Source organism: Pyrus communis, chromosome 15, assembly GCF_963583255.1.
Source record: "Pyrus communis chromosome 15, drPyrComm1.1, whole genome shotgun sequence".
Taxonomy (NCBI): domain Eukaryota; kingdom Viridiplantae; phylum Streptophyta; class Magnoliopsida; order Rosales; family Rosaceae; genus Pyrus; species Pyrus communis.
Window position 1 is genome coordinate 886334 of NC_084817.1, and position 25419 is coordinate 911752.

Here is a 25419-nt window from a genome sequence, read left to right on the forward strand (position 1 = left end):
AATATGCAGGTTAATCAATGGATTTCACCCGATAACGGCCAGTTTTCCATGGGGTTATACATTGCTTTGTTACAATTCAAGTTAAACACCTGTAGAACTGAAAAGTGATCGAAAGGTCCCCGCGAAATGCATTCGGCAATACCGTTGGTCCGCGCAGCAGGATAGGAGCTCTGGCCTTAGCAACCGAAGCCAACATAACACGACCCCTGTTCCAAGCAATGTCAAAGAAAACTGATTTGTCTGCTAACTTGCATATACTCATTGTTCCATGTAAACTACAAAAGTGCCTATCTGGAAACAGAAAAACTGAAAAATACACCATTGATCGTATATATGCCTTCAATTATACGAATATATATTTCAAACACAAATGACAAAATGGGGGAAAAACCGGGTACAAAGAAGATATGAAAAAGAGAAACCTTCAGGTTTAATTGACGTTTACTGCACGAAAGGAATTCACACAACGAATGGCGATACAAGAATTGACTGAAACAATCGGCAGAAACAAAGAACCAATACATCAATCCTAAAAACTTGTCACCCAAGGAAAATCTTCACTCTAGTTTTTCGAGTTCCCCCATTCTCTCTATTATCGCCTGCAAGCACAACAAAAAATTCATGAAACCAGATATCTTCGATGTTGTATGTTTGCATTGCCAATGATTACATAACATCAGTATAAACATGACGAGGCACAAAGCAAGGTAGTTATTGGGAAATAAATAGAGCGATCTAGCCAAGTTGGAGTGAGGATTTTGGTTTCTTGGTGTACTATACAAAACAAGGCAAGAGCTAGTGGGGAAAGAACCAGAAGACCCGTGAGGGGCAATCAAAGGCACATACTTTCACAAAATCCTGATACATGATTAACGATAAATCAGATCAAAGGGTCCCCGGACCAAAATGGATAACAAAAAACCAAGGTTTCTGTTGCGTGTCCCCATTCTAAACCAAGGTTTCTGTTGCCTGTCCCCATTCTAACAGCATACAAACGCAAAATGCAGGAGAAACAGAAGAAAAGCTACATTGATGACAAAACTTCACAAGAAGATAAATTCGTAGACATTCTCATGGTCTTACCTTCTTGCTTGTTTCTTGGAGCTCTCCAGCAAGAATGAACTCATCAAGTATCAGATAGACCTTCCATAAATGAAAACAGAAAACATTAATCAGTAAGGTAACAAAAAACCACACCCATATAGACTCACGAGCGGGGAAGAAACTCTGCAACACCAAGGAATTTACAACTTTAGGTATTGGCATCTACCATGCAGCCTGACTTGGTTACTGCCTAACATCAACTGACAGTAAGAAAAACCGCAAGGTATGGTATAATGTTGAAGGAGAAAACAACGGGCTTGAATTCGCAAAAATCAACGGCTTCCAGTAGTATGGCCGATTCATTATTTCATATATATCTACTCCCACCACTATCCAAGTTAAGTTTCGTGAATATAATCAGCACGGGGTGACTACTACTAACTCGGGAACTAAATACGAAAGCAAATAATCACATCAAAACGAAGGCGAGAACAAGCAACGGACCTTGTGAAAGTTAAAGACCAAATCGAGCTCGCAAACATTGCTGAAAAAATGATCCAAAATTTCAACGAACAGATGAATGCATTCCAAGTATGCCAGTTCATTGTCAGTTATATCAACACACAGTGAGAAAAACAACCCTGCATATCTCCTGTATATAACCTTGTGTGTACGGAACTGCAAATTAATTTAGAAAATTAAATCTTTGCTTTAACCAAACTATTTTAAAAAAATCCCAACATAAAAAAAACAAATTAAATTACAAACCTCGACGAAATTTGTGAACTTGGGATCTCTGTTGACCACCAAACGATGAACCTGCAAGTACCATCGAATTCAAAAACCCTAGAAATTTCGAAACTTGCAGCACAAATTGCAATTAAAATTTTAATATCAATTGAAATAAAGGGGAATTAGGTGTGGATCATACCTCGTATTCGACCTTGTGCTTCTCGGAATCCTCGAGAGGAACGTAGTACTTGGCTAACCGGGTCTTTCCCTGCCGGTTCTGTAACAGTATAAATCGGATCTGCCATACAAATTGGATCGGGTCAGATTTCGAAATCGAATCAAATAATACTGGAAATGTTTAGAGAGGAGTACCATTGTCGAAGCAAAATTGAAGAGAAATTAACAGCAGAGGAACCCCAAACTTGGGGACGAAAGCTACCAACTTTTTTCTTTTCCTTTTGGTTTCTTTGTGCGATGTCGTTTCGGAGTTCCAATGAGTAGCGGGGCCGGTAAGAGAGAGAGGGAGAGGGAGCCGGCGTAACTAAGTAACTTGGGTAGAGGAGACGTGTCTCCGTTGGCGGTCTTGGTCAACGTAAACATTCTAAGAATGAAGACAAACCGACAGAATGTATGAAATTGTAATAAATTCGTAAGATGAAGTATGACATTAATATTTTTTAAAGATGAAGTATAAAACTGTGATTGACAAGGTAATTTTATGTAATTTACCCTTAACTAATTCACTCATATAAAACTCTTGAATTTTATTGTCGGTCCATCTTAAAGTCGCATAATAATTGATTAAAAACTTATAAAATAAATGACAAAATGAAGATTCTAAACCAATTGCTCATACCGCACTCAGTAAATATTCTATATTCCGGAGGCTCAGAACAATTACTTGAGAAATCAAAATTCTTGCTAGTGATTTCACTAGAGTTTCTCGGGTATCAAAATGCTTGCTAGTGATTTCATTAGGTTTTTTGGATATCCAGAAAGGCAAATTTCGTTATACATGTTATTACTGAAATTTGGTTGTCTGAGTTTAGATTGTGAAAAGGGAATTTATCTCATAATCTTTTCTAGGTATTTGAAAGTTGACAACTGGCAAAATGTTCCCAACAGTTTTCGGTTAGTTAAACAGCTAACTAATTTAACAGCAATCAGTAGTTAAGTCGTCACCGCGATAATTCTACTCTAAGCTACATTACAAGAGGAGGAAAATTTAAATTCAGGCGTAGCTTATTTACCCACACAATCCACCACTTAAAAACTCAATTTAAGTTAATCAGATAGCGTGACTTTATTTAAATTTAACTCTTCATCTATTAATTAGAAAAATTTAGAATACCGTTAAATTTGTGATTAAGATGAATGTTTGGACAACAATTGGGACTGGACGGATAAAACAATGTGGACTTGTGGATGTGAGACGCAACAACGATCTGTGCTTGGTGCTGTTAGGTCGAAATCGAATTGCTTGCAACATGTTTTTTCACAGTTTTTTAGTATATATCCTGTCCTAATATGCTTACCGTGACTTGGACCGCCAGCATTTCTTTTTTATATGTTCTCCCGTCCCATCAAATATTATTTTTTGTAAAACACAAGGTAAATGAAGAGGAATCTGGCCGAGCCTAAGATCTTGTTAATATAGTTATTGATAATGATTAGCTGAGAGTGATTGATGATTCTCATCCTAAACCTTTTTATTATTGGCTTAATTATTCTCCTTTTGAAATTCTCAAATTTTCATCAACCTTGAGTTGTGGCCGCCGATCAGATTTGACAAATTACCGTTCATGTGTGCCCTCTGATCTGTTCATTGGGTGCTAAAAGGGAGATTCGTCGGGTGCTACAAGGGAGAAGGGATTCCACACGTTATTCACTAAACGATTAATACGATGTCATGTTTTTTATTTTTCTATATGATAGAGTCATTAGTCCGGAATATCACAATAAAACACCGAAATATGTAAGCGCTACTACTACTTGTGGATTGTAGTCCATGTTGGTAGTTTGTAGGCAAGCCCAACACTCGTAGAGTTGGGTTGGAATTGGTGGAGTTTGTTCTGTTGGTGTGTTTGTGTTGGGGCATTTGGCGAAGAGTCCCTCTCTATTACCGAAGTCCACGGAGCCACCCACCCACCGCCTTTCGCATTCACATATATTAACAGATATCTAGTGAAGTGGACGCGAAGAAACGAATTCAACCTCCCCACTCCCTCCTATAACCCCCCTGTGAGTCCCTCTCTCTCCCCCTCACTTGTAAGCTGTCAATCTAACCAGCCACCCCATCTGTCTCTCCCTCTCTCTCTCTCTCTCAAGTAGTACTAGTCCAAATAGAACACAAATTCTTTCCCTTCATTCTTTCAACTTTAGGAGTGCAACATTTTACAAAGTGAACATGGAGAAAGAAGTAGGAGGAGGAGGAGGAGGAGGAATGCAAACGACGAGGACGAGGAGGGCGGAGATTGATACGAGGCGACCCTTCCGCTCTGTCAAAGAGGCCGTTGCTTTGTTCGGAGAAAAAGTTCTTGCCGGAGAGCTCTATGCCTCCCAGCTCAAACAGGTGCATCATTCATCATCAACCTTCATCACATTTCAATTTCATATCCTCCGCCCCTTATGTAACATATGTTCCCCTTAATTTATTTAACCACATTGATAATTGCATTAGGGTTATCAGCTAGATTAAGGGTTACTACTTATGTTAACTAGCTTAGCTATCATGCATGTAAGTTTTTTTCCGGAGATTTTTCGTAATTTGCACACAGTTTTAATAAAAAATTGTATTTCTACTATTCATATATTCTATCGTATTGTATTGTAATCAATATTTGTATGTATCCATGCATCATAGATTTCAACCTCTACAAAATGTAATTTCTTTGTTGGTCTTGCTAGAAGATAGTCAATCATATATGCTTTGCTCGTGGCTGAGTACAACTTGTCCTTAATTATCATGTTTGGTGGAATATATAAAGCTAAATATGTATAGTTTGATATATTTAGGAGAGTATAAGCAATCATCACGAGGCCTAATTCCTTATTAATCAGCTTTTTAGGGAATCTAATCTTCTTGGCTTTCATATGAAGAGATGCCAAGTTATATGCTATGCACTTGCACTATACCTTCTTTTTCTTTTTAAATAAAATTAACTAATGTTTATTTAGACTTTAGGAGGGCTCACAAGCAAGCAAAGCAAGCATCCACGGTTCCTTTACTATTTGTTGCACTATCAAATATTAGTATGACTCTTAATTGGAGAGATTCTAGAGTTGAGACTTTCATGTCACGTCACTCGTACGCACAAAACCCATATAAAGAGGATATTTGCAAATTTGGTTTCACAAGGACCATTTTGAATGGATCTAAATGCAGGGAGATCATGTTGTATGTGACTGTTCAAGTACAAGTGACGTGACATGAAAATTATTATTCTGAAAATTTCTCCCCAAACTGTTTTACTTACATATATTTGACTGATAAAATTAAATTTTTAATTAAGGGATGCATTTGATTTCGATGCTAATTGGTTTTTTTGTAACATGATCCGTATATAGATGCAGAATGAAGCAAATGGAAATGGGCATCACCCTGCATTATCCAGAATTGGAACTGTGTCAGCAGAACTAGAGGACACAAAACAAAGCCTCCAGAAAGCCAGAGAAGAAAGTGAGCTCATGGAAAACTGCCTCTCTTCTCTAAAACAGGAGCTCGATCGCACAAAGCAAGAGCTCCAACAACTGAAGGAACGAGAGTATGAAAAACACTTCATAGAAACCGAGATTGAAGACGTCAGGATATTCGACGAAGACTCGACCAAGTTTGAAACCAAACCACAAGCATCAAGTGAGGAAGATGAAAGTTTTGAGTTCCAAAAGAAAAGGTATGTGACATTTGCAAATCCACCTTCCCTTGCGAAAGTGATGATTGCGCCAGGAGGTGTTGAGGAAACACTGCAAAGACACCCTTCTCTCAAGAAAAAGAAGAAGCCCTTGATTCCTCTGATTGCAGGGATCTTTTCTAAGAAGAAAGGAAGCTCCCCAGTTGCTTATGCCTGATGCAACATACAGGCACACACATACTTCTTGGTTCCAAGAAGATTGCATCCCAACTCTTTTCACCCTTTTTTTGTACAAGTGTATTTTCTATGTTTCAGTTCTTTTAATCCATTGCATATTTGGCTCGGGATAAGATAAAACTGTAACATTGTATGTCGATTGATTATACCACGTGACTGTGTTCCAGTACTGCATAATAATTTCTTAACGAAAATACCTAATAAATCAGCATCCTTCAATAGAGTACCTAATAATTTAGACCCTTTAAACTTGCTGTTATGTTCCTTTTCATTTTCATTCTTAAACTAGGGACCTTTTTTATTTTTTATTTTTTATTTTTTATTATTTGAGTAGTGTATCCTTTGGTCAATTGAACGGGCCTTAATGAAATGGACTTTAATACAACGGGCCATATAAACATTGGGCTGGAGCCGCTGGACCAGGACCAGCTTAGTTATAGATGGACAGCCCGCAACAATATGTGCTTTGAGTCTTCGACATCCGACGACAAATACGGAGCACGACAAAAAGTTTGATAAGATTGTCTAATTAGAGTAGCTCTTAAACTGGATAGAATCATCATGGAGAGATCTAATTAGAGTAGCTTTCAAACTGGATAGAATCATTACAGAGTAAGATGAGACCAAAGCATAAAAAATCTCATGCTTTTATAGAGATTTCTTTTGAATAACGTGGTCATGGTGTCCTAATGAAAATTTTCTCCTCTCAAATTGGCTAGAAACAACAGTCATTTCACTTTTTAGGATTTTTTTTTTCTTTTCAAAATTCAACCCAGCTCCAGTGAAAATAAATACAATGAGAAATAATTTAAACAAAACTAATGCATGCATTTAGAAAAATATGGATATGTTTAGTAAAGGTTGTTTTAATTTTCATGAATATGTTGGAGGATGTATAGCGCAAGCAAACTGAAACAGTACGTTGTAGGTTTAAATCCCACATTGTAAGAGACATGAATAGCAAGCAAATCAAATATTTAACGTGCAACTAGATAAGAGCGTTTATCGTTATACCGAAGTCACAGTACATGTTATTTTGATGCACTTGGGATAAAAACAAAGATTGCAAATTAATTATAAGATAAAATGAGGCAAATATTAAACACAAGTAGTAACCAAACCATATGTGATATGTGATATTGAGATTGATGCTTGGGAATGATATATCAAACCATAACGTTGAATTCTCCATCATCCAAACTGCCCTCTTGGCTAGAAGATGACTTGTTAAAGAACTCGATGCAGTCAGCGATGGCCTCGTTGTAATGCGAATGCGACGAGTAGTACGAACTGCATGAAGTCTTCGGAGGCTCAAATCTGTCACAGCTACTGTTCCTTTGCCTGGTAGTGCTCGTAGCTCCCGACGAGGACGTGTCTCTGGCCGATCGAGACGGGACAGAAAACACAAGCCTCATTATTATCTTCCTGAAGCGGTTGAAGATTTTCATCGCAGACAAGTTCAGCTTGGGAGGTTGACGATGAGGGTCTGAGCTTTGGCGATGGAGGAGGGTTTCTTGACCTACTTGTATAATAAAGCTGTGGTTTCTTGGAATATTATGCAGCATTGTATTCTCTGTGATTTTGTCCTCCGGGAAATGGAATGCTATCATGGGAGGGTGTCTGTCTTATAAATATAAAATGGGGAAGAGAGATGAGGGTGTGAAGTTCCGGAGAGAGTTTTCAGTGTGTTGGAAATACAATTTGGTAAACCAAGTGTCACAATACAATTGGTTCGAAACTTGAAAAAAAAAACATTTCAATTAATTGTATTATGACACTTAATGTATCAAACTATGTTTCTAGCACACTGAAAATCTTCTAGAAGTTCCATGGTGTTGATGTTATTCTATATATTTGGGAAATTAAACTCTCTCAAGCCTCAAGGATGATGATGAGCATGCACATTCGGAGTAGGCAATGGCGTTCTCCATGTGCTAAAATCATTTGGAGGGGCATCACTTGTCCTCATGAGATGAGATAGCTTTTGTTAATTAATCACAACAAAAGCCCTCCTTAATTATATATGATTAGCCTTCAACTTAATTAAAACGCTAGAGTTCAACCTAATTTTCCACTTCTTACTTGCTCATGATTCTTTTCAAAGTGATTAACTGATTTAACACACAGAAAGTTTTAGAAGGCGCGCATACGTTTGGAACTCGTTAGTACTTTTTCATAAAACGTTTTTATGACCTGAAAACACTACTAAGTAGATGCTTTTGATTGCACTTATCCACAGCCTAAGTAATCCTCAAATTAATGAGAAACAGGTAAATGATTATTTGACTCATGTTCATTAGTAAGTAAAAGAGACATGCCAAAAATTTACCATTCATTTTTTAGCTTTATGTTAGCTAGGTACCTGCTTGCCTGAGGAAAGCTAACCCTAATCATTGCCTTTCTATTAGTCAATTCAACACAATAAAATCAAAAGATGTGAATCAGTTTCTAGCTCAAGTTCATATCCAGGTGGTCCAGACCCTATCAGTTTCTAGCATCACAAATGGTCCTGCAAAGGCAAAAGAAACGAAGATAATTAATAATTGTTTATGGTAAAACAAAATAAGAAGTATTCGTTGATTTGTCTTCCGAACTTTTATAGAGGGTTTAGGGTTCAGTCAATTTCTCTTTTTAACTAATTATCCCATAAATTTTAAAAATTAGTCAATTTCCTCCTTGAACTTTAATTTTAACTAATTATCCCCACGAACTTTTATAAATAGTCAACTTCTCCCCTTACGTTAGATTATAAAATTTTCATCCAATGCTTCATTCATCTAATTTTTATCATTTTTGCCCTTATATAGTTGTCATGCATGTGTTGTCCGCGAGAACGAGATGGATGGAATATTGGATGAAAAATTTTAAAATCTAACACCGAGAGGAAAATTGGTTATTTATAAAAATTCAAAAAGGTAATCAGCTAAAATTAAAGTTTAGGAGGGAAATTGACTAATTATAAAAATTCAAGGAGGTAATTGGCTAAAGTTAAAATTCAAAAAAAAATTGACAATTCTATACAAGTTCGGGAGGAAATCAATAAATATGCCAACAAAAAAATGGTTATATTATTTGGAAAGATGATGAGCTTGTGAGGAGGGATAATTCAGATGATGTGGAGGGCCAGGGTTTGTTCTAATGATATTTGGACAACATCATAATTGTGTTTAATTGGTACTTTCTTCCTTAAAGTAAAGAAAATGTACTAATCATGAGCTAAGCAAGCACCCGTCCAATGAACTTGATAACCAGACTAAGTGAAGTCATCCCTTTTTAAACAAAAAAAATTAGTTCCAAATACCTTTTCATAATTGTGTTGTTAATTGTTAATACAAACCAGACTAGGTGAGGTGAGAGGTACCTCTGATGGATTTGATACAATTTCTGAAATTTTTTTTTGTTGCTACTTTTAATGACAAAATATGTTTGTTTGGGCTGTAGGTGTCCGCTAATCAACTGAAAACCATAATGTGTTTTGTTTATGGGCTCCGGATGAAGCGTATTTTGAGCCTGATAGCGGGGCATGAGGAAATTTCGAAAAATACACCTAGGGTGTCCAATGCAGAAGGACATGACAATTGACAAGGAAAATCAAACAATAATTCTTCATTGGAAAACAACTAGCAAACTTTAGAATTCAATATGAAGAAAGAGAGAAAACTTGTGTTTATTTAACAATGTCAAAAGATTACAAACCTAAAGCCAAGACAACATATTATAATATTCTCATTTTTTTGTCATTAGTTAAGATGTGGGGTGGAGAAACATTTCAGTGCGACCGGAACACGTAATGGTATATCACGTGTTATTATACAACTGGTGGAATATATTTATTAAAGAATAAAACTTCACACCACTTATATAAAAACACGTGGTGTACTACCCGTGTTCCAGTCACAATGAAAAATTTCTTGTGGGGGTGGGGGTTTCTAACATTTTACGAGGTGGGTATTGACTTGGCTATAGTGCTATTCTGCTAGACATATCACGACCCAAATATTCAACTGAAACACCGAAATCGAGGCATGTTGGCCGATCCTTAAAAGGTGATGAAGCCATAATCTAAAAATGAGTAATGCTATAAATTAATACCACAGCTAGAACTAAACTAATTTCTCAAGCATAGGGCAAAGCGCCTAAATGATTCGAAAAGAGCGTAACAAAAATAGTCTCTCGCCGAAAACCCGATGTAGTTCGGAAGGGGCGTCCCCAAGTAAACAGAAACCCCCATAATGCGAAAAGAACCGAAAGGATGCATTTGAGTTGATGAATATTCGGCTGGTTACTAATTCTAATCAAACATCTGCTGGTCCCGGCTGATCTCACTTCCAATAACTATCAACCTGTCAATGCATGCTAATCTACTAATTAATTTGTTAGTAGCTAACACTAACTAGTATAAGTAAGATTAGTTGGACTGTCAATCAAGCTGTAGGAGGAAGTTTGGCACGAGCCTTAATTTGAAATTACAGTTTCAGTATGGACTATGGACCGCCACTGATCTATCATTAACATGATTGTACGTGCAAGATTTGTCAGTAATCTCAACGAGGATTGCATTAAACATGATTTTTGGGAAACCCTACTTGTTTCTAATTATATATACTATCTGCCATAACTATTTTATCTTTGTTTTAATCTTGCAATGAGCGATCGCTACGTTGATGCCATAAATTAATCGGCTTTTGAACAGTTCAATTCAAACACTCCAACCAATGAGAAGTAATAGTTAGTGTGCATCTGCTCGCGCATGTTGCATGTGCATGCAATTATCATCTGTCAACTATATATGCATTGTTCTATTACTATTGTGACGTTTCAATACAATAATATTATACATATGTATTTATCACTATGACAGCGGTGAACTTTTTCTACATCAGTTAATTACTTTGGAGTTGGTGATGACTAAGTTCGTGACTTGGTGAGTTTTTGTTTATTGGTCAAACTCAAACATGAACTCCTCCATCAAGACATAACTACGTGCAGTAATAGTTTAAAAGAAATGTTAGGTAGACTAATTTTTTAGACCACACTGTAAACCACCATATTATGTCATATGATTTAAATAGATAGTCTCTCTAGTATTATCCATAATTTAAATAAAAAATCCAACCATCAACAACTACATCATATAATTTACAAAATACGATTCAAATAAATAATCTCTCTAGAATTACCCGTAAATTCAAAGATTATCTCACGTGTGGCCCCTATCATTAGTCTTGGACTCCTGGCTTAAGTGGGGTACAAATCTTGCTTTTAGAGTTAGATAACCCCCGAGCTACAAAATTACAAAGTTTGTCAATAATCTAATTACAATTGAAACCCACCCCCCACCCCTTCTCCCTAAAAAATAAAAAAAAATTAATTACTAATTGACACTTTTACTGGAAACAATTATTGCTCATTTTTGTTTACTGAATATTGGTCATGGGGCTTTGCCTTTCAAGTGTGAGTAAGACCTCTCATGAATTTAAACGTGATGACTCATATAAGGAGACCCAGCACGAAATAAAGACTAGTTCTTGGTTTAGGTGTGTGATTTAGACACTGATGATATAAGCTAGCCAGGCATCCATTGAAGATTGACAGATCAACATATATATATATATATATATATAACACCTACGTTTTGAATGTTGCAATTGCTTTGAATATTCATCGATCACATGAATTTTCATTGTTTTCAGCAGATTAAAAACATTAAAAAGGACAAGAACAAGATAGTTTCTAGATACACTAATTTTAAATTAGCTTGCCCATATGATAAAACAGTTTAACAAATATTCTTGGAGTTGAGCAGTTGAACTAAAGCTGCTAAATCCATTAAACAAACCTATAATCTAAACAAAGCCAAAAACAAAAACAAAAAAAGAGGTAGGCCTCACTAGCATCACCATGTGAAAATGATGCAGAAAAACATGTATATACACGAACACATAAAAAAAAACGAAAAAGAAATAAAGTAGTAGAAGTTAGCAAAGTTGACCTTTGATATTAGTCGATACAGCACGCTCTAAAAAGAAAAAGAACTTCCTTTTAACGAGATAAGACTGTGATGGTATTTTAAATCAATCACCATTATATCGGAATGTGTTTAAATTCACCGTGTATGATTGACTTAGTATACCGTGTCAATAACATATACTCACAATGTAATGAAGATAACTAACGCATTATACGACTTAAACTACAACGTTAATCACGACTCCATAGCCTTGTAAATGACTACGAAGCATGAGAGGATGGCCTTCGGATTATAAACAACAAGTTCCTCGAGATTGGAGTAGATTCCAGCGAATCCGGCTACAGAATCGTAGGAGCTAGCAGCAGCCGACAGTTGGGGCAGGCCATCCTCCTCCGGTGGCGCATCGTCCGCAATGCGCCTGACCCTGCCCGCAATGACACGGCACACCAGCATGGCCCTGCGCCCGTCCGTACAATTAAACGAGTCGTGAGCCCTACCGCTGCTGGCAGTGGTCCGCACTCCCTTGCTCCCACCACCTTGATCACCTCCCGCCACTGCTTTGCCTTGAAAGCCATGACGGATGATCGTGCACACTCCGCAGCCAGGTACGGAGTCGCACAGGCTGGATGAGCCACGTCCACCGAGCGTGCACGAGATGCTGGTGCAGTGGAACCGCAACAGCTCGTTCCCGTCTGCCGCGCACCTAGGGTTCTTCCGCGTGCTTGTCAGCGCACGGTTCTTCACTGCATCACGGCAGTCCTCGAACCGTTGAATCGTACGCTGCGTGTTCTGTACCTTTAGTATGCGTTCGATCTTGCAGAAGGGGATGTCTTTCTTGAGCCAGCTCGATTTGAAGATTATTTCCACGATATTTCGGCCGGAATCTTCGACGCCCAGCTCCGACACTGTACAAATAAAAGTTAAGATATTATTATTTTTAGATATTTTTATATTATGGAACCTTAATTAAATATAGTAAACTTATAGAATTTGTAAAAGAAAAAGAATTATATTAATGATAGTATTTATTTTCTACTTGTCGGTGGGGTCGTGATGGTTGAGTTTTGGAGAGATTTTTCAGTGTGATCGGTACATGGAATGAAACACTACGTGTCATAAGATACGTGTGTTAAAAAGTTAATAACTTAAAAAATAAAATTTCTCACCACTCCTATTAAAATACGTGATGTACTACTTGTGTTCCGGTCACAACTAAAAACTTTTTAGAGTTTTGAGTCTTTGACGTCACAAGTGGGGTAAATGATGTTAAGAAATTGAAAACTTTCAATGTCCGGAACATGATTAGTACACCAAGTGTACTAATTCATAATTTAAACTTGATGAATCAGACTATATTCTTGACATATTAAAAAATCTCTCATAAAAAAACAAAATATGCATGAAAACAAGTTACTATCAAATAACGTTCAAATTATCTTAATAATACATCGTTATATATTATAGAACTTTACATAAAACATTGTATTATTAGGCGGGATACAACAAGTTCATCTCCCAGTTATTTAAGGCAGGCCACCTTACAAATGAGGATCATTTATTTGGTTGTGCATTGACAGCTGTAGGTTTGTACTCTATGAAGTTGACTGCCCTTATGATTAGTTATATGCTAGATGCAAGACTCGCGGCAAATTAAGAAGCACAATTTTTTATTCATGCATGAAAAAAAATATATTTCATTGGATTCTTTTCTCAATTTTTACCAGTATTTTAATAAAATGATATTCTAAATCGCTCAAGCTTACGAAAATTAAAATTCAAATTAACGATAAGAAAATATATACATTATTTTAATTAACTGACTTAAAACACAATTTTAGCTCAAAATTAGCTTGTAAGAATGCACAAAGTTTTAGCCAAACAAAGAGGCTATCAATAAAATATCAAAAACTATATATGGAGACGTAGTTGCGTGCACTTTATCACATATAAGCCATATAAACTCACTATTTCTATGTAAAAAAATTAATAAAATGTGATGGAAAATTGAAAGAATAAATCATGGAGAAAAGCATATTGCCTATAAAATAAATAAACCATGAAATAATTAAAGGAAATTCAGCGTGAAAATGATTAATTTCGTGTGAAAAATAGATTATGTAGTACCAGCATGGCGAATTGCTTGGTGATGCTCCAAACTCTCCATCTTTGGGAAGATCTCTCCACACTGAGAGCAAGCACAAATAGTAGACCTAGGAACTGGGTACCTGTATAAACATAAGAGTATTTTAATTTTTTTTAAGTGGTATTTTAGACTATATTTAAATCTAAATTATGGGAATAAAAACTCGAACTTCAGTGAAAAAAATGAGCATACTACTCTAACTAAGTTAGCTAAATTAAGGACTATAAATAAAAAATGTGCAAATTAATATCTACCTGCTAGGGTCAACGATCATGTGGCACTCGTAACACCCAGAGAGCTTCCGGAATTGCATTCCTCTGGAGGATGATGACGTCTGGTAAGCAGCAGAAGAACCAGAACCGTTGGATCTGATTGACCGAGTTGCAGGTTTCCGAGCCAGTAACCCGGTTTCCTGACCCAGCGTGCTACTCTCGGGCGACGAGCTGTCACCTCTGTGAACGACCCTAGTGTTCCCATGAACGACATCTCTGAAGCTGCATATGGAGCTGCAGGATGACCCCAGCTTCGAGTAGCCTCCACCGTGGTCGGCAGCTGCGCCACCGACAATATTATTTTTCGATGGGTCGTGTACTCTAGACCCTTCGATCTGTTTGCAGGTCAGAAGGTTCTTGATGTGGTCCCATGAGGAGGAGGAGGAGGAGGAGGACGGTGGTTTTTGCTGCTTTTTGTTGGTTGAAGACGACTGCTTTTGCCTGCGTTTTGATGGTGGCGTTTCTTTCTTCTTGGGCTCTGTGGCCTCTGGTGCAAAAGGGAAGAGAGCCATAGGAAAAAGTAGATCACCGAGAAATTAAAGAAGTGATATTTTAGAATTGGAGAACGAGGTATCTGCTCTTTTCATATATATGAGAGAGAGAGAGAGAGGGAGAGAGAGAGAGAGAGAGAGAGAGAGAGAGAGAGAGAGAGAGAGAGAGAGAGAGGACTTAAGACTTTTTTGAACTTTGATAGCTTTGTGTAGTGGAGCTGTGGAAGACGGATCCGAGATGGGTAAATAACTAAACGCAAAAGCGCATCTGAGGGTTTGGGCAAACTTTTCTATATATGCAGCATGTAAACTGCTGATTTAGTGTCTAATTAAATTATTATATGAGTGAAAGTTACAATTTTAAATTTTTTTTTTTTCAAAACAATTAGTCTTTAAACTAATAAAATCTGCTAATTACATCCTAATATTAGATTTGAAGCAATTCTATTCAATTTTTCTTCAATTTAAGTCATGTGACTTGTATGTGACACACTTTAAAAGGTAAACTGATAAATTTTCATAGTTTAAGGACTACTTTTTTCAAAGATATAGTGTATGAAGTTAACCTTCAGGTTAAATTAGACTTTAGATTCACAAATTATAGGCAACGTTAAGAGCTTATAGGCAAGACAAGACGATGCCCTTTAAAACGTGTCATGTGACTTAAGTTGACAAAAAATTGGATAAACTAGCTTTTATATAATATTAGGGATGAAATTAGCAGTATGAATTAAGGGACTTATTTTATCCAAAAATAATTCAGGGGCCTAATTTTCATCATGATGATAATTCATGTGGTTCACCCTATGCAATAACAACTACAACACGGTCACTTGGCGTTATAATTTTTGTGAGTTTAATATAGGTAGATGATACAATAGATATATTTTATTTTTAAGATATATTAATAAAAAGATTCACATTATAATTTAAGTGAAATGGTAACATTGCATGACATGATTCATATAAACGTTACTCATAATTTAGGACAATTGATCAAAACTTTTACATCGAGTTCAAATCCTTATAATGGTAAATTAGTATAAATAAGATATTATCTTGTAAAAAGAAATATTATTATTCAGACGCTCAAAATTGACATTCTTGTTAACACATAGTTTTATAGAATTGTATGCCACTATTGTATGTGAGACTTGTGAGGTTACACACTCTCTCTAATGTAAGTGGTGCCACATACAATGGTAGGATGCACCTTTATTAGATAAAATATCAATGATTTTTTGTTTCTAATTAGTTTTATGTTGAGAAAATTCTACTGTGCTCCGATTTGTGGTATGTACCAAAGAATGGAGGATCAATATTAGTGCCTTTTTGGGTAATAAAACATTTTTATCTTCTTTTTCTGATTACCTACTATGTTTGTCTTATGTACAAAGAAGTAGAACCTTTGAAGCATAAGGAGGTTAACCTTGTCATTAAGTCGACTCAATCAACGGTTGATTGAGGGGTACTTGAATGCGGTGGGCCAGAAGAAGCAAAGAAGGATAAAATACATGTTCATGTGCGATGTGGTTAGTCGGCTTGTCGTGGATTTGGAGATCATATGTGCTTGTATGCTGTCTTATTGGAGCCTTTCTCTTGTGCTTTCTTGGTCTTTTGTTTATTCTCTTCTTCAACTCACGTTCTTCAATTTCATTTGCACTGAAAGTTTAAAGTTTTGTTTGGATGGGCCGAATAGAGATCATTTTTGGATCTTTGTGTTCGTAGCTCAAGAATCAAGAGAATTAGATCACTCATTTGAAATCATGTAGCCACTATTAGCCTATTCAACTGATTCTTTTAACACAAACTGAGAATTCAAATCTCTCTCTTTAACGGTCTGGATCTCCTAGTCCTTAAGCTTCGGACACAGAAATCCTGAGAGAGGATTCAATTTGGATGGGCCATTTTTGGATTGAAAAAGTTGAAACTATCCACATGCGTTTGGTGAGAGAAACTTGTATATAGAACTTATCTCAGCTATAAGAGAAGAGTGAGATACAGAGGATGAATATCTCTGATTGTATGTAAGAATCTATCAAACCGATGTTACACATTTAATTTGAGTTAACCTAAACAGAATGTAGAACCGTGCAGTCTTGCTTGCTTCCGAGCCTCACTAACCATTAAACCAAGCAAAAGAGAGGTACGTAGTTTGTTACCTAACCTTCAATTTATTTTGGCCGAAGTTCTTCTTACTTGACGAGGAATCAATAACAGAAAATTATGAATGAAAAAAACCTGACAAAAATTTCTCAATACGAGATTTGTGAAGCATGAAACGTGTACAATTAATTCGTTTACAAGTGGTGATGGGTACGTATGACTGTTTTACCTATAATTTGCCCTCCATTAGTCACTAATAATATTCTTATTTTTTTTTAGTACAATGATATATTTTATACTAGGAGGGGGGGGAGTTCGGAACTCACACAATGAGCAACCTAATTTGGTATCGAATTCGCCATCCACGTGATTCGAACCTAAGACCTCTCACAAGTGAAGAGGAATACCACCAAACTTTAGTACTGAGTGAGATAGTTTTAAACACGTGTAGTTTCATTTTGAGAAATACTAAGTAGATTCTCTCAAAAAATGAGACTCTCCAAGGACCCTCCGTCATCTTTTGTTTTTGGCATAACGTTTAATAATATTGGTACGAAAATTAACATTAAAAGATGAGATAACAGAGAATCCCACTTTTGAGAGTCATCATCATTTCTATTTTCCCTTTGGATGAGGGCCTGGGGAGACACAGTCCCTAAAGCTGCGGAAATTTCCGTTAATTTGTGTATATATATAATGATCAAATGGGTCCAGAATCGGAAAGGAAGAAAAAGGAAAAGTGCATGAAGCCGACGAGACATCCTCCACCACATAAAACATGGAGAAAGAATAGGAAACTACTACTTGGATTGTAGTACCAGATTCACTCCAATTCTATATATAACTCCATTCCACCTTCTCATGTCTCCTACTTTCACATATGATACATCCATTTCAGGGACCTCTCTGAAATTAACAAGCCACATGCAAATAAACCTTCAAACTCTGCTTTCACATGTTGCCTGATCGATGGAAGAAGAACCCCACTGATCCACTACATACCAGTACAAGATCAAAATGTCGCATGCAGCTCGTCCTCTACGTTACTTTTTTCAGATTCCTAGCTACGTATGAAAATCGTATGCATTTTGCATGTATGATCGATGTATCCATCCATCGCAAATAAACTCGTATGTATCATCCGTCGTGTTTAGACCACACTTAAACACGGCGACACATGAAAGGAGAAGTCGAGCAGATCGCAATAGAGAAACCCTAAACAAATAATCCGGGTAAATATTAAGGGAACTTGTGAATTTGAACATCATTCAGGAAAGAAGGAAGGCCAGTCATATGCATGGAACAGAGTCCAGTTAAGTTAGCTGCTCTAGCTCCCCACGCATGTGGTAATACTAATACATATATATGTCCAATAATTATTAGAAAAATTAAAGAGAAAATTGGGCATTATATTGGGAGCAGTTAGAAATTGAGATTGGTTCTGGCCAACCACTGCCTTAAGATAAGTAGCGTTTAAAAGTGGCGTCGGTCTCCAACTCAGGGAACCAAACCCTTCTGCATATCTCACCCGTACTCGACATAATATTAAAAAAATTTCACCCATACATATTATATATATTACGAGGATTAATTACGAAACATAATTAATCAGATTTAATTAAAGTACTAGTGCTGGACTTAGCTAATAGCTAGCTATTACGTACATTGTTCTTTTAAACCTAAATCATTATTTGTTTGAAAATAAGATTTCACATTACTAATATGACAAAATAATATATAATTAATGTTTGATGCATTTTGTGATAAAATATAACACCTAGTAATAGTTAAGTTGAGACAATATCAATGATATTAATGGTGTAACATCTTAACCTACAAAATTTATCATTAATCAGAGTTCATTTGATAGCAAATTTGTTTTCCCAATGTTTATATTATCTTCAGAAACTGCATGCATGGACAATGTCGATCCTCATTGATAATGTTATATGTACAAGTTCATCACAGAGTTTATTGCCAGCAATATCTCCACGAGTGAAGGCAGGCATGTGCCTCGTATTTTCTTATTGTACCCTTTAGATATACGTATAGTTTTCCACTGTATATATATATATATATATATATATATATATATATATATATATATTCTTGACCTATGCTACATGTCAACTACTTCGATATGGCTGTCTTGTAAGGCCATGTGCCTCTCATATATATATATATATATTACTTATACTATGCTAGCCAGTACGTCGTCTGTTTGCAAGCAAAATTTTGAATGGAATCAGGTTGAGTGGCATGAAGGATGGGGAATGTACTTGTGATTGTATTACACGAACAAAGTTAAGGTTTAACCGTAAAATTAATTGGCGATATGAAAAGTAACTCAACTTACTTATTAAGCCCATGTAAGGTTCATTCTCTTATCAACATGGAACTCATTCTCAACACGCTCCCTTATGTGTGACAAATTTCAAGTCTAACATGTAGACAACACAACGGGGTGACTTGGCCGTTTGACTTCACACATGGAATAACCTACTCTGATATCATGAAAAAATTTGAGATTTCATCATAAAACTAATTAGCAATATAAAAAGTAACTTAACTTACTTATAAGCCTATGCAAAGTTCATCCATCCATTTACACGAGACTCATTCTTTAACATTCGCAACGTTTTAGAAAGTGAAATAGAGTGGCGGTGGTGTTGGGGAGGCAGTACGGGTTAGGTGAGATTCTTGACTTGATTAGTATAATCACACTAATGTAAAATTCATAAGACATGAGACAATTATTCGTTTAAATCAATCTTGTCAAATTTTCAACACTGTACAGAAATTAAAATTAGGAGATTTTCTTTCTTTTATTATGTGCTTATCTAGTTTATATATCTAATCTACGAAGGAGGATTCTCTCCCCTCCTATCCTAATCTTTCTCTCCTTATATTCCCTCTTATTTGAACGGTCACAGTTAAACTATTTCAACATCTTATATTGATTTTTTTTTTATAGAGATAATAAGACAAAAAACAATGTGTGAAAATAAGGGAAGGAAGGGGATAAGAATAGAAGGGGAGAGAATCATACTCCCTAATCTATAACTTGTGACTTGAAACCTATGATTGTTGAATATCTCACTTCTCATGTGTTTTTATTTCATACAAAATCCAATACAAAAAAAAAAAGAAAGAAAGAAGGGAAGAATCAGATCAACTAGGGGATAGCTAATCCCATTCCTAATCATTCTTCATCAATTTTGCATGGGTCTTGTTATTCACACATAATTTTTTATCTTTCACACACATCTCTTAATTTTTGTCCGTCTAATCAAATAAAACGAAAATGATCAAATAATAGAAATTAACAAAAAAAATATGTGAAAGGTAAAATGAATTGCGCGGATACCACCCTTAGAGCAAGTCCACGCCTAAAAATATGCGCCAACACCCAGCTTATTTAATCCACTCAGTGAACAGTGATATACCCCAATGAACGGTAATAGACCAAATGTATGTCCACCCCTAAAACAAAATAGCCTAGTCAATTTTATTATTTTTTATTATAAAATAATAAAAATTAACAATTTGATTTTTTATTTCTAACTTTACAGTTTCTAAATTCCCCAAAAATGCCCCTCCAATGAAGCAGACCAGAGCACGCTAACCCACCACCCATGCCGTCAATCCCCACTATTTTCTATGATGAAACGACCTTTCTCTTCCCTTACCACTGCCACCTTCATCTTCATCACCGCCACCATCCTTTTCACCATTATACCACCACCAGCTCATGCCTTCGGTTCTGGCTCTACCCTTGCTGTTATATTTTCCTTCGGATTGGAAATTCTAGGAGGTTGGAAGATCAGTCGAAGGTGGTGGTAGAGACTACGACAGCCCATCGTCTGCTACCGTCGCGGACAAACAGTCGCAGTCGAGCCCAACATCTCATTCTCTGCCATCTTCGGCGGACGAACCTCTGCTGAGACCTGGCATAAAAAAAAAAAAAAATTCATATCATGATGTCATGACACATCCCGACCCGGAATGTCCACTAGGACCCCAAATCGAGCTGTGTTGGCCGACACCTGGAAGATGACGAAGCCATAAAGTGTGATAGTGTAAAAAAAAAATGTGAATAAATTTGAACCTAACAGTGTCTAAATACCAGAGTGCGCTACGAGTGGGAGCAAACCCATTTCACACGCGATGTCAGAGCATAAGTAAAGTACAGTAATATGGGTAAGAATCATACCCTTAAAAGTAGCCACCAATATTAAGATTAGCTATATATCCTCGTCGATACGAACTCAGCAGTTAAAACCTAAAGGGGTACAAAACAGAAAATGTGAGTAAGCAGTAAAACCAAGCTTCCCAAAACTATTACCTTTCTATCAGTAATAACCCCTCATTGTAATTCCCTTATCGTTTTCTATAGGACAGTACAAGATATATACATATATCCAAACCATACTTAGAAATGACCAAAACCACGGTTTGCCATCAACTCCACCATACATTAATAAGTAGGCCAAATGAACTTAATCAATACAAAATGATATATCAGTCAGAGTCATCTAAAATGACATGTACAACTTATCCATATCTCATCAATCATGGCTAGCATATAAGTCAGAGTCACCTATAGTGACCTGTACGACTTATCCATATCTCATCAATCATGGATAACATATAAGTCGGAGTCACCTATAGTGACCTGTACGACTTATTCATATCTCATTAATCATGGCTAGCATATAAGTCGGAGTCACCTATAGTGACCTGTACGACTTATCCATATCTCATCAATCATGGATAACATATAAGTCGGAGTCACCTATAGTGACCTGTACGACTTATTCATATCTCATCAATCATGGCTAGCATATAAGTCGGAGTCACCTATAGTGACCTGTACGACTTATCCATATCTCATCAATCATGGCTAGCCAATAGCTCAATAAGTATACCTGCACACGAGTCGGAACCACCTAAAGTGGTCTGTACGACAGGATTGTGCACCTACCTTGGATCCAAGGTGAGCGTAAGGTGCGGGAGGTGAACATCACGTGAAGGACTGTGCCCTAGCCACGGGCGGGAGCACTAACACCGGGGTGCAGGTTTATGAGCTATACTATATCTCAACACAATCGTACTCATTACCATCACTAATATCAACATGTACTCACCTGAAACTTACTTGGGCGTCCGCAACGTCATATAGCACTTCAAAGCATTCACAATAGTTAGGTTCAGGCAATATCCATACGGCGTAACATGTACAATCAATAACACCCTACTCCCAAACTATTTACTTTTGAGAGTAATCATCAGTGTTAAGCCCAATTAGACCCTAGTTACATTAACTATTATTACTTACCTTTCCTTACTTCAATTTCTTGATTCTTTACGCATTGATTCATGATCAACATTAATCGCCAAATCATAAAGCTAAATCTCACGCTTCCCAACAATGTCATTCACATTGCTCAATTCACTAAACAAGGTTATTGTCTCAATTATTTAATCTCATTTATTATATGGCTGCATCTAACGTCTTGTTAGACTGCCTACGTACCATAAACAGGGATCAAGTAATTCGTAGTTCAAAATGATTAATTGTAGGTAACAAGCATAGATCACTATAGAAGTGCTTGTGGAACTATCAATTATATGCCTATGAAAGAAAAAGGCCCACTCACCTCGAGTCCACGCTATGATTATCTTGCACGCACATCGAGACATCACGATCTATCGTCGCCTGTAACCAATTATCAAATCACGTCTCAAAGTTTTAACCGATAGAATACATAATTTACATAAAACATATCCTCAAGGACCTTCAAGAATAATTTGAGACCCATTGACCAAAAGTCAACCGTCGATCAAAGATCGACGGTAGGTTCTACAACCCTGTATAGCTCGATTTGGAAGATCCGCATATCAGATTTCCAATCTGCAACTCCCAACGATCCAAAATATGTTTCTAGAATAATATATTAAAATTTCATTACGATCCAACGGTTGGATCTCCGCCATTTGCCCAAAACCGAGTAAATGTGAACATTTATTTTACTAACTTACAAATTCAATTCGGGAAGATCCGTACAACGGATTCCCGATCCATAAATTCCTATGATCTTTAAATATTACGTATTATAATGTATCCAAGTTTGGTGACGATCCAATGGTCGGATCGTCGATTCACATTTTCATCAAGTAACGTATCGTAATGAATTTAGGTTCCAACGATCAACCTATGTCATTCAAATAAAAAAACTAAATTCAAGACATTCGACATAGCCTAAAAATAGCATTGGCGGCCCACTGGCCACGCGTCGCCGTGGGTGGTGGTCGGCCGCCCTGACTCGTCGGAAAATCCAACTATTTCCAAAAATTCTCAAACTTCACAGAAATGAATATCTCAGTGAGTGGAGCAACTTTCATACCTTCCACGAAGTCCAAAAGTGGACGGAAGATGGTCAATTTTGCCCACAAAGCCGACGGGTGCCTAAAACTTCCAGGTGTCTATTCGTCTTCTACAGTGGTCCAACGGGGTCAAGGTTGGTTGGGTTTTGCTCTTGGGATGATGGGCTACAAAGCCCAAGTGGTGGCATCGGCCATCACTTTGCCGATTTGCCGGAAAATCAAAAAGAGTGGCCGGAGCACTGTTGATTTTCGTCGACTTTCGTGGCCTCAAACCGCCATATACCATGGTTAATCAAGGTGGTTCTTGGGTGGGTTTTGTAGAGGGGAATGAGAGCTTTAAGATGGTGGTGGTGGTGTTGAAAAAGTCCACCAGAGTTGGCCGGAATCGGCCTTAGAAAATGGGTGGTCGCGAGTGGAAAAACCCACGGGAAAGCTGGGAGTTTTTTTTTTTTTGGGCCTTACTACTATATTTTTCACTCGCGACCACCCATTTTCTAAGGCCGATTCCACTCGCGACCACCCATTTTCTAAGGCCGAAAATATTGTTAAAATTGGGTTTTCCCGTGGGTGAAAAATATTCCCGTGGTCGCGAGTGGAAAAACCCATTTTCCCATTTTCTAAGGCCGAAAATATTGTTACAATATTTTTCACTTACTACAATATTTTTCACCCATTTTCACTCGCGACCACCCATTTTCATGGAAAAACCCATTTTTTTTGGGCCTTACTACAATATTTTGGGCCTTACTACTATATTTTTCACCCTCTCCCTCTAATTTAATTGGTTCCTTCCTATTTGTGCCTAAAATCAGATTGGCCACTTTCCCACAAGGTGGGAATTCAAATAATTTATAACTAAACTTTAAATAGCCATTTTCAAACGTTCATAACTATACCGTTATAATCCGGACTCGCAAACGGCTTTTGCCTATGCGTTCACATCCACAAGTACTACGAGAATATGCTAAAAGAATAAGTCATACGTCTCTCTAGACGATGATCAACATAAGTCAAAATCTTTGCCTCTATGGCATTTTCGTAAATTCACACTTTTAAAATAAAATAAAAACGTAAAATTTGGAACGGGTTGTCACATGTCATCTTGACATCATGTAGGCTGGTCTCTGGCTCAGCATATTTTGGCCCTGCCTATGGACTAGCTTGGGCTGGGTGCCAACCTATTAGGCTGGGCTGAAGCACATTGGCTGGGTGCCGGGCCAAAAAGGTTGCTGGGTGTCGGCCTAATGGCTCCTGGTGGACTTGCTCTTATGCATTCTTTATTTTTCATCATATGTCATTATTGGATTGGATGGGGTTTCACCCTCAACAATATTAATGAAAAGTATTACTTTAATTTTCAAACTTCACAGTGAGGTTAAAGTGAAAATAAAGAGTTTGAATGACGATTTATGTACGAATTTTTAAAACTGACAAAAAAGCGTGAGTGTTAACCCACTTTTTTGTCAAAAATACAAATTTTTTATTTTAGCGAAATATTTTTCATGAGCATTAAGGAAAATTTATAAGGCAGCTGGAAGTGGACTTAAGATTTTTTGAGCAACAAATGTATATTTAGTAGACTATTTAAGTCAAAAACAAAAGAAAAAGGTGAAAAATATAGTAGTAAGGCCCAAAATATTGTTAAAATTGGGTTGCACCCTCAAGAATATAACGGAAAGTATTACTATAATTTTCAAATATCACGGGGAGGCAAAGTTGAAAAGAAATAGTTTGACCGACGATTTATGTACGAATTTGTAAAAACTGACCAAAAACTGTGAGTGTTAACCCACGTTTTTTGTGAAAAATGCAAAAAAAATTTTGGGAGCATTGTGGAAAATTTTATAAGGCATTTGGAAGCGTATTTACGATTTATTAAGCAATAAATGGATATTTAGAAGACTATTTAAGTCCAAAACTAAAAAATGGGTGAAAAATATAGTAGTGAGGCCTAAAATATTGTTAAAATGGGATTCCACCCTCAACAATATTAACGGAAAGTATTATTTTAATTTTCAAATTTCACAGTGAGGCGAATGTGAAAATAAAGAGTTTGAACAATGATTTATGTACAAATTTGTAAAAACCGAGTAAAAATTGTGGGTGTTAACCCACTTTTTTTGTCAAAAATGAATTTTTTTTTATGTTCATGAAATATTTTCCATGAGCATTAAGGAAAATTTAT

The 25419-nt window shown here is 36.7% G+C and overlaps 3 protein-coding genes across 3 annotated transcripts; 1 reads left to right on the forward strand and 2 right to left on the reverse strand.

Annotated features, from left to right (window-relative positions):
* Positions 1–304: 304 nt before the first annotated feature.
* On the reverse strand, positions 305–2286 carry LOC137717956 (AP-2 complex subunit sigma). Its single transcript, XM_068457475.1, has 6 exons — positions 2149–2286; positions 1976–2074; positions 1813–1863; positions 1549–1722; positions 1084–1143; positions 305–599 (listed from the first exon to the last, which is right to left on the reverse strand). Exons 1-6 carry the CDS (start codon positions 2149–2151, stop codon positions 558–560), a joined length of 429 nt encoding a protein of 142 aa, XP_068313576.1. The 5' UTR covers positions 2152–2286; the 3' UTR covers positions 305–557.
* A 1786-nt stretch (positions 2287–4072) lies between these two features.
* LOC137716925 (WEB family protein At1g75720-like) lies at positions 4073–5917 on the forward strand. The gene is made up of 2 exons (XM_068456274.1): positions 4073–4348; positions 5344–5917. The coding sequence occupies exons 1-2, from the start codon at positions 4184–4186 to the stop codon at positions 5842–5844; spliced, it is 666 nt and encodes a 221-aa protein (XP_068312375.1). The 5' UTR covers positions 4073–4183; the 3' UTR covers positions 5845–5917.
* A 5801-nt stretch (positions 5918–11718) lies between these two features.
* Positions 11719–14876, reverse strand: LOC137718801 (uncharacterized). Its single transcript, XM_068458337.1, has 3 exons — positions 14233–14876; positions 13960–14060; positions 11719–12740 (listed from the first exon to the last, which is right to left on the reverse strand). The coding sequence occupies exons 1-3, from the start codon at positions 14760–14762 to the stop codon at positions 12070–12072; spliced, it is 1302 nt and encodes a 433-aa protein (XP_068314438.1). The 5' UTR covers positions 14763–14876; the 3' UTR covers positions 11719–12069.
* Positions 14877–25419: the final 10543 nt, after the last annotated feature.

What these genes read in the sequence shown, in the direction of transcription:
- LOC137717956 (XM_068457475.1), bottom strand. An exon ending in AGTTCACAAATTTCGTCGAG is followed by an intron (nt 1,723 to 1,812) that starts GTTTGTAATTTA and finishes ATTAATTTGCAG; the next exon opens with TTCCGTACACACAAGGTTAT. An exon ending in TGGTCTTTAACTTTCACAAG is followed by an intron (nt 1,144 to 1,548) that starts GTCCGTTGCTTG and finishes CATTTATGGAAG; the next exon opens with GTCTATCTGATACTTGATGA.
- LOC137716925 (XM_068456274.1), top strand. Translation starts at nt 4,184, where the DNA reads ATGGAGAAAGAAGTAGGAGGAGGAGGAGGAGGAGGAATGCAAACGACG. An exon ending in ATGCCTCCCAGCTCAAACAG is followed by an intron (nt 4,349 to 5,343) that starts GTGCATCATTCA and finishes ATCCGTATATAG; the next exon opens with ATGCAGAATGAAGCAAATGG.
- LOC137718801 (XM_068458337.1), bottom strand. Translation starts at nt 14,762, where the DNA reads ATGGCTCTCTTCCCTTTTGCACCAGAGGCCACAGAGCCCAAGAAGAAA. An exon ending in ATGATCGTTGACCCTAGCAG is followed by an intron (nt 14,061 to 14,232) that starts GTAGATATTAAT and finishes ATGTTTATACAG; the next exon opens with GTACCCAGTTCCTAGGTCTA. An exon ending in CCAAGCAATTCGCCATGCTG is followed by an intron (nt 12,741 to 13,959) that starts GTACTACATAAT and finishes TTATTTGTACAG; the next exon opens with TGTCGGAGCTGGGCGTCGAA.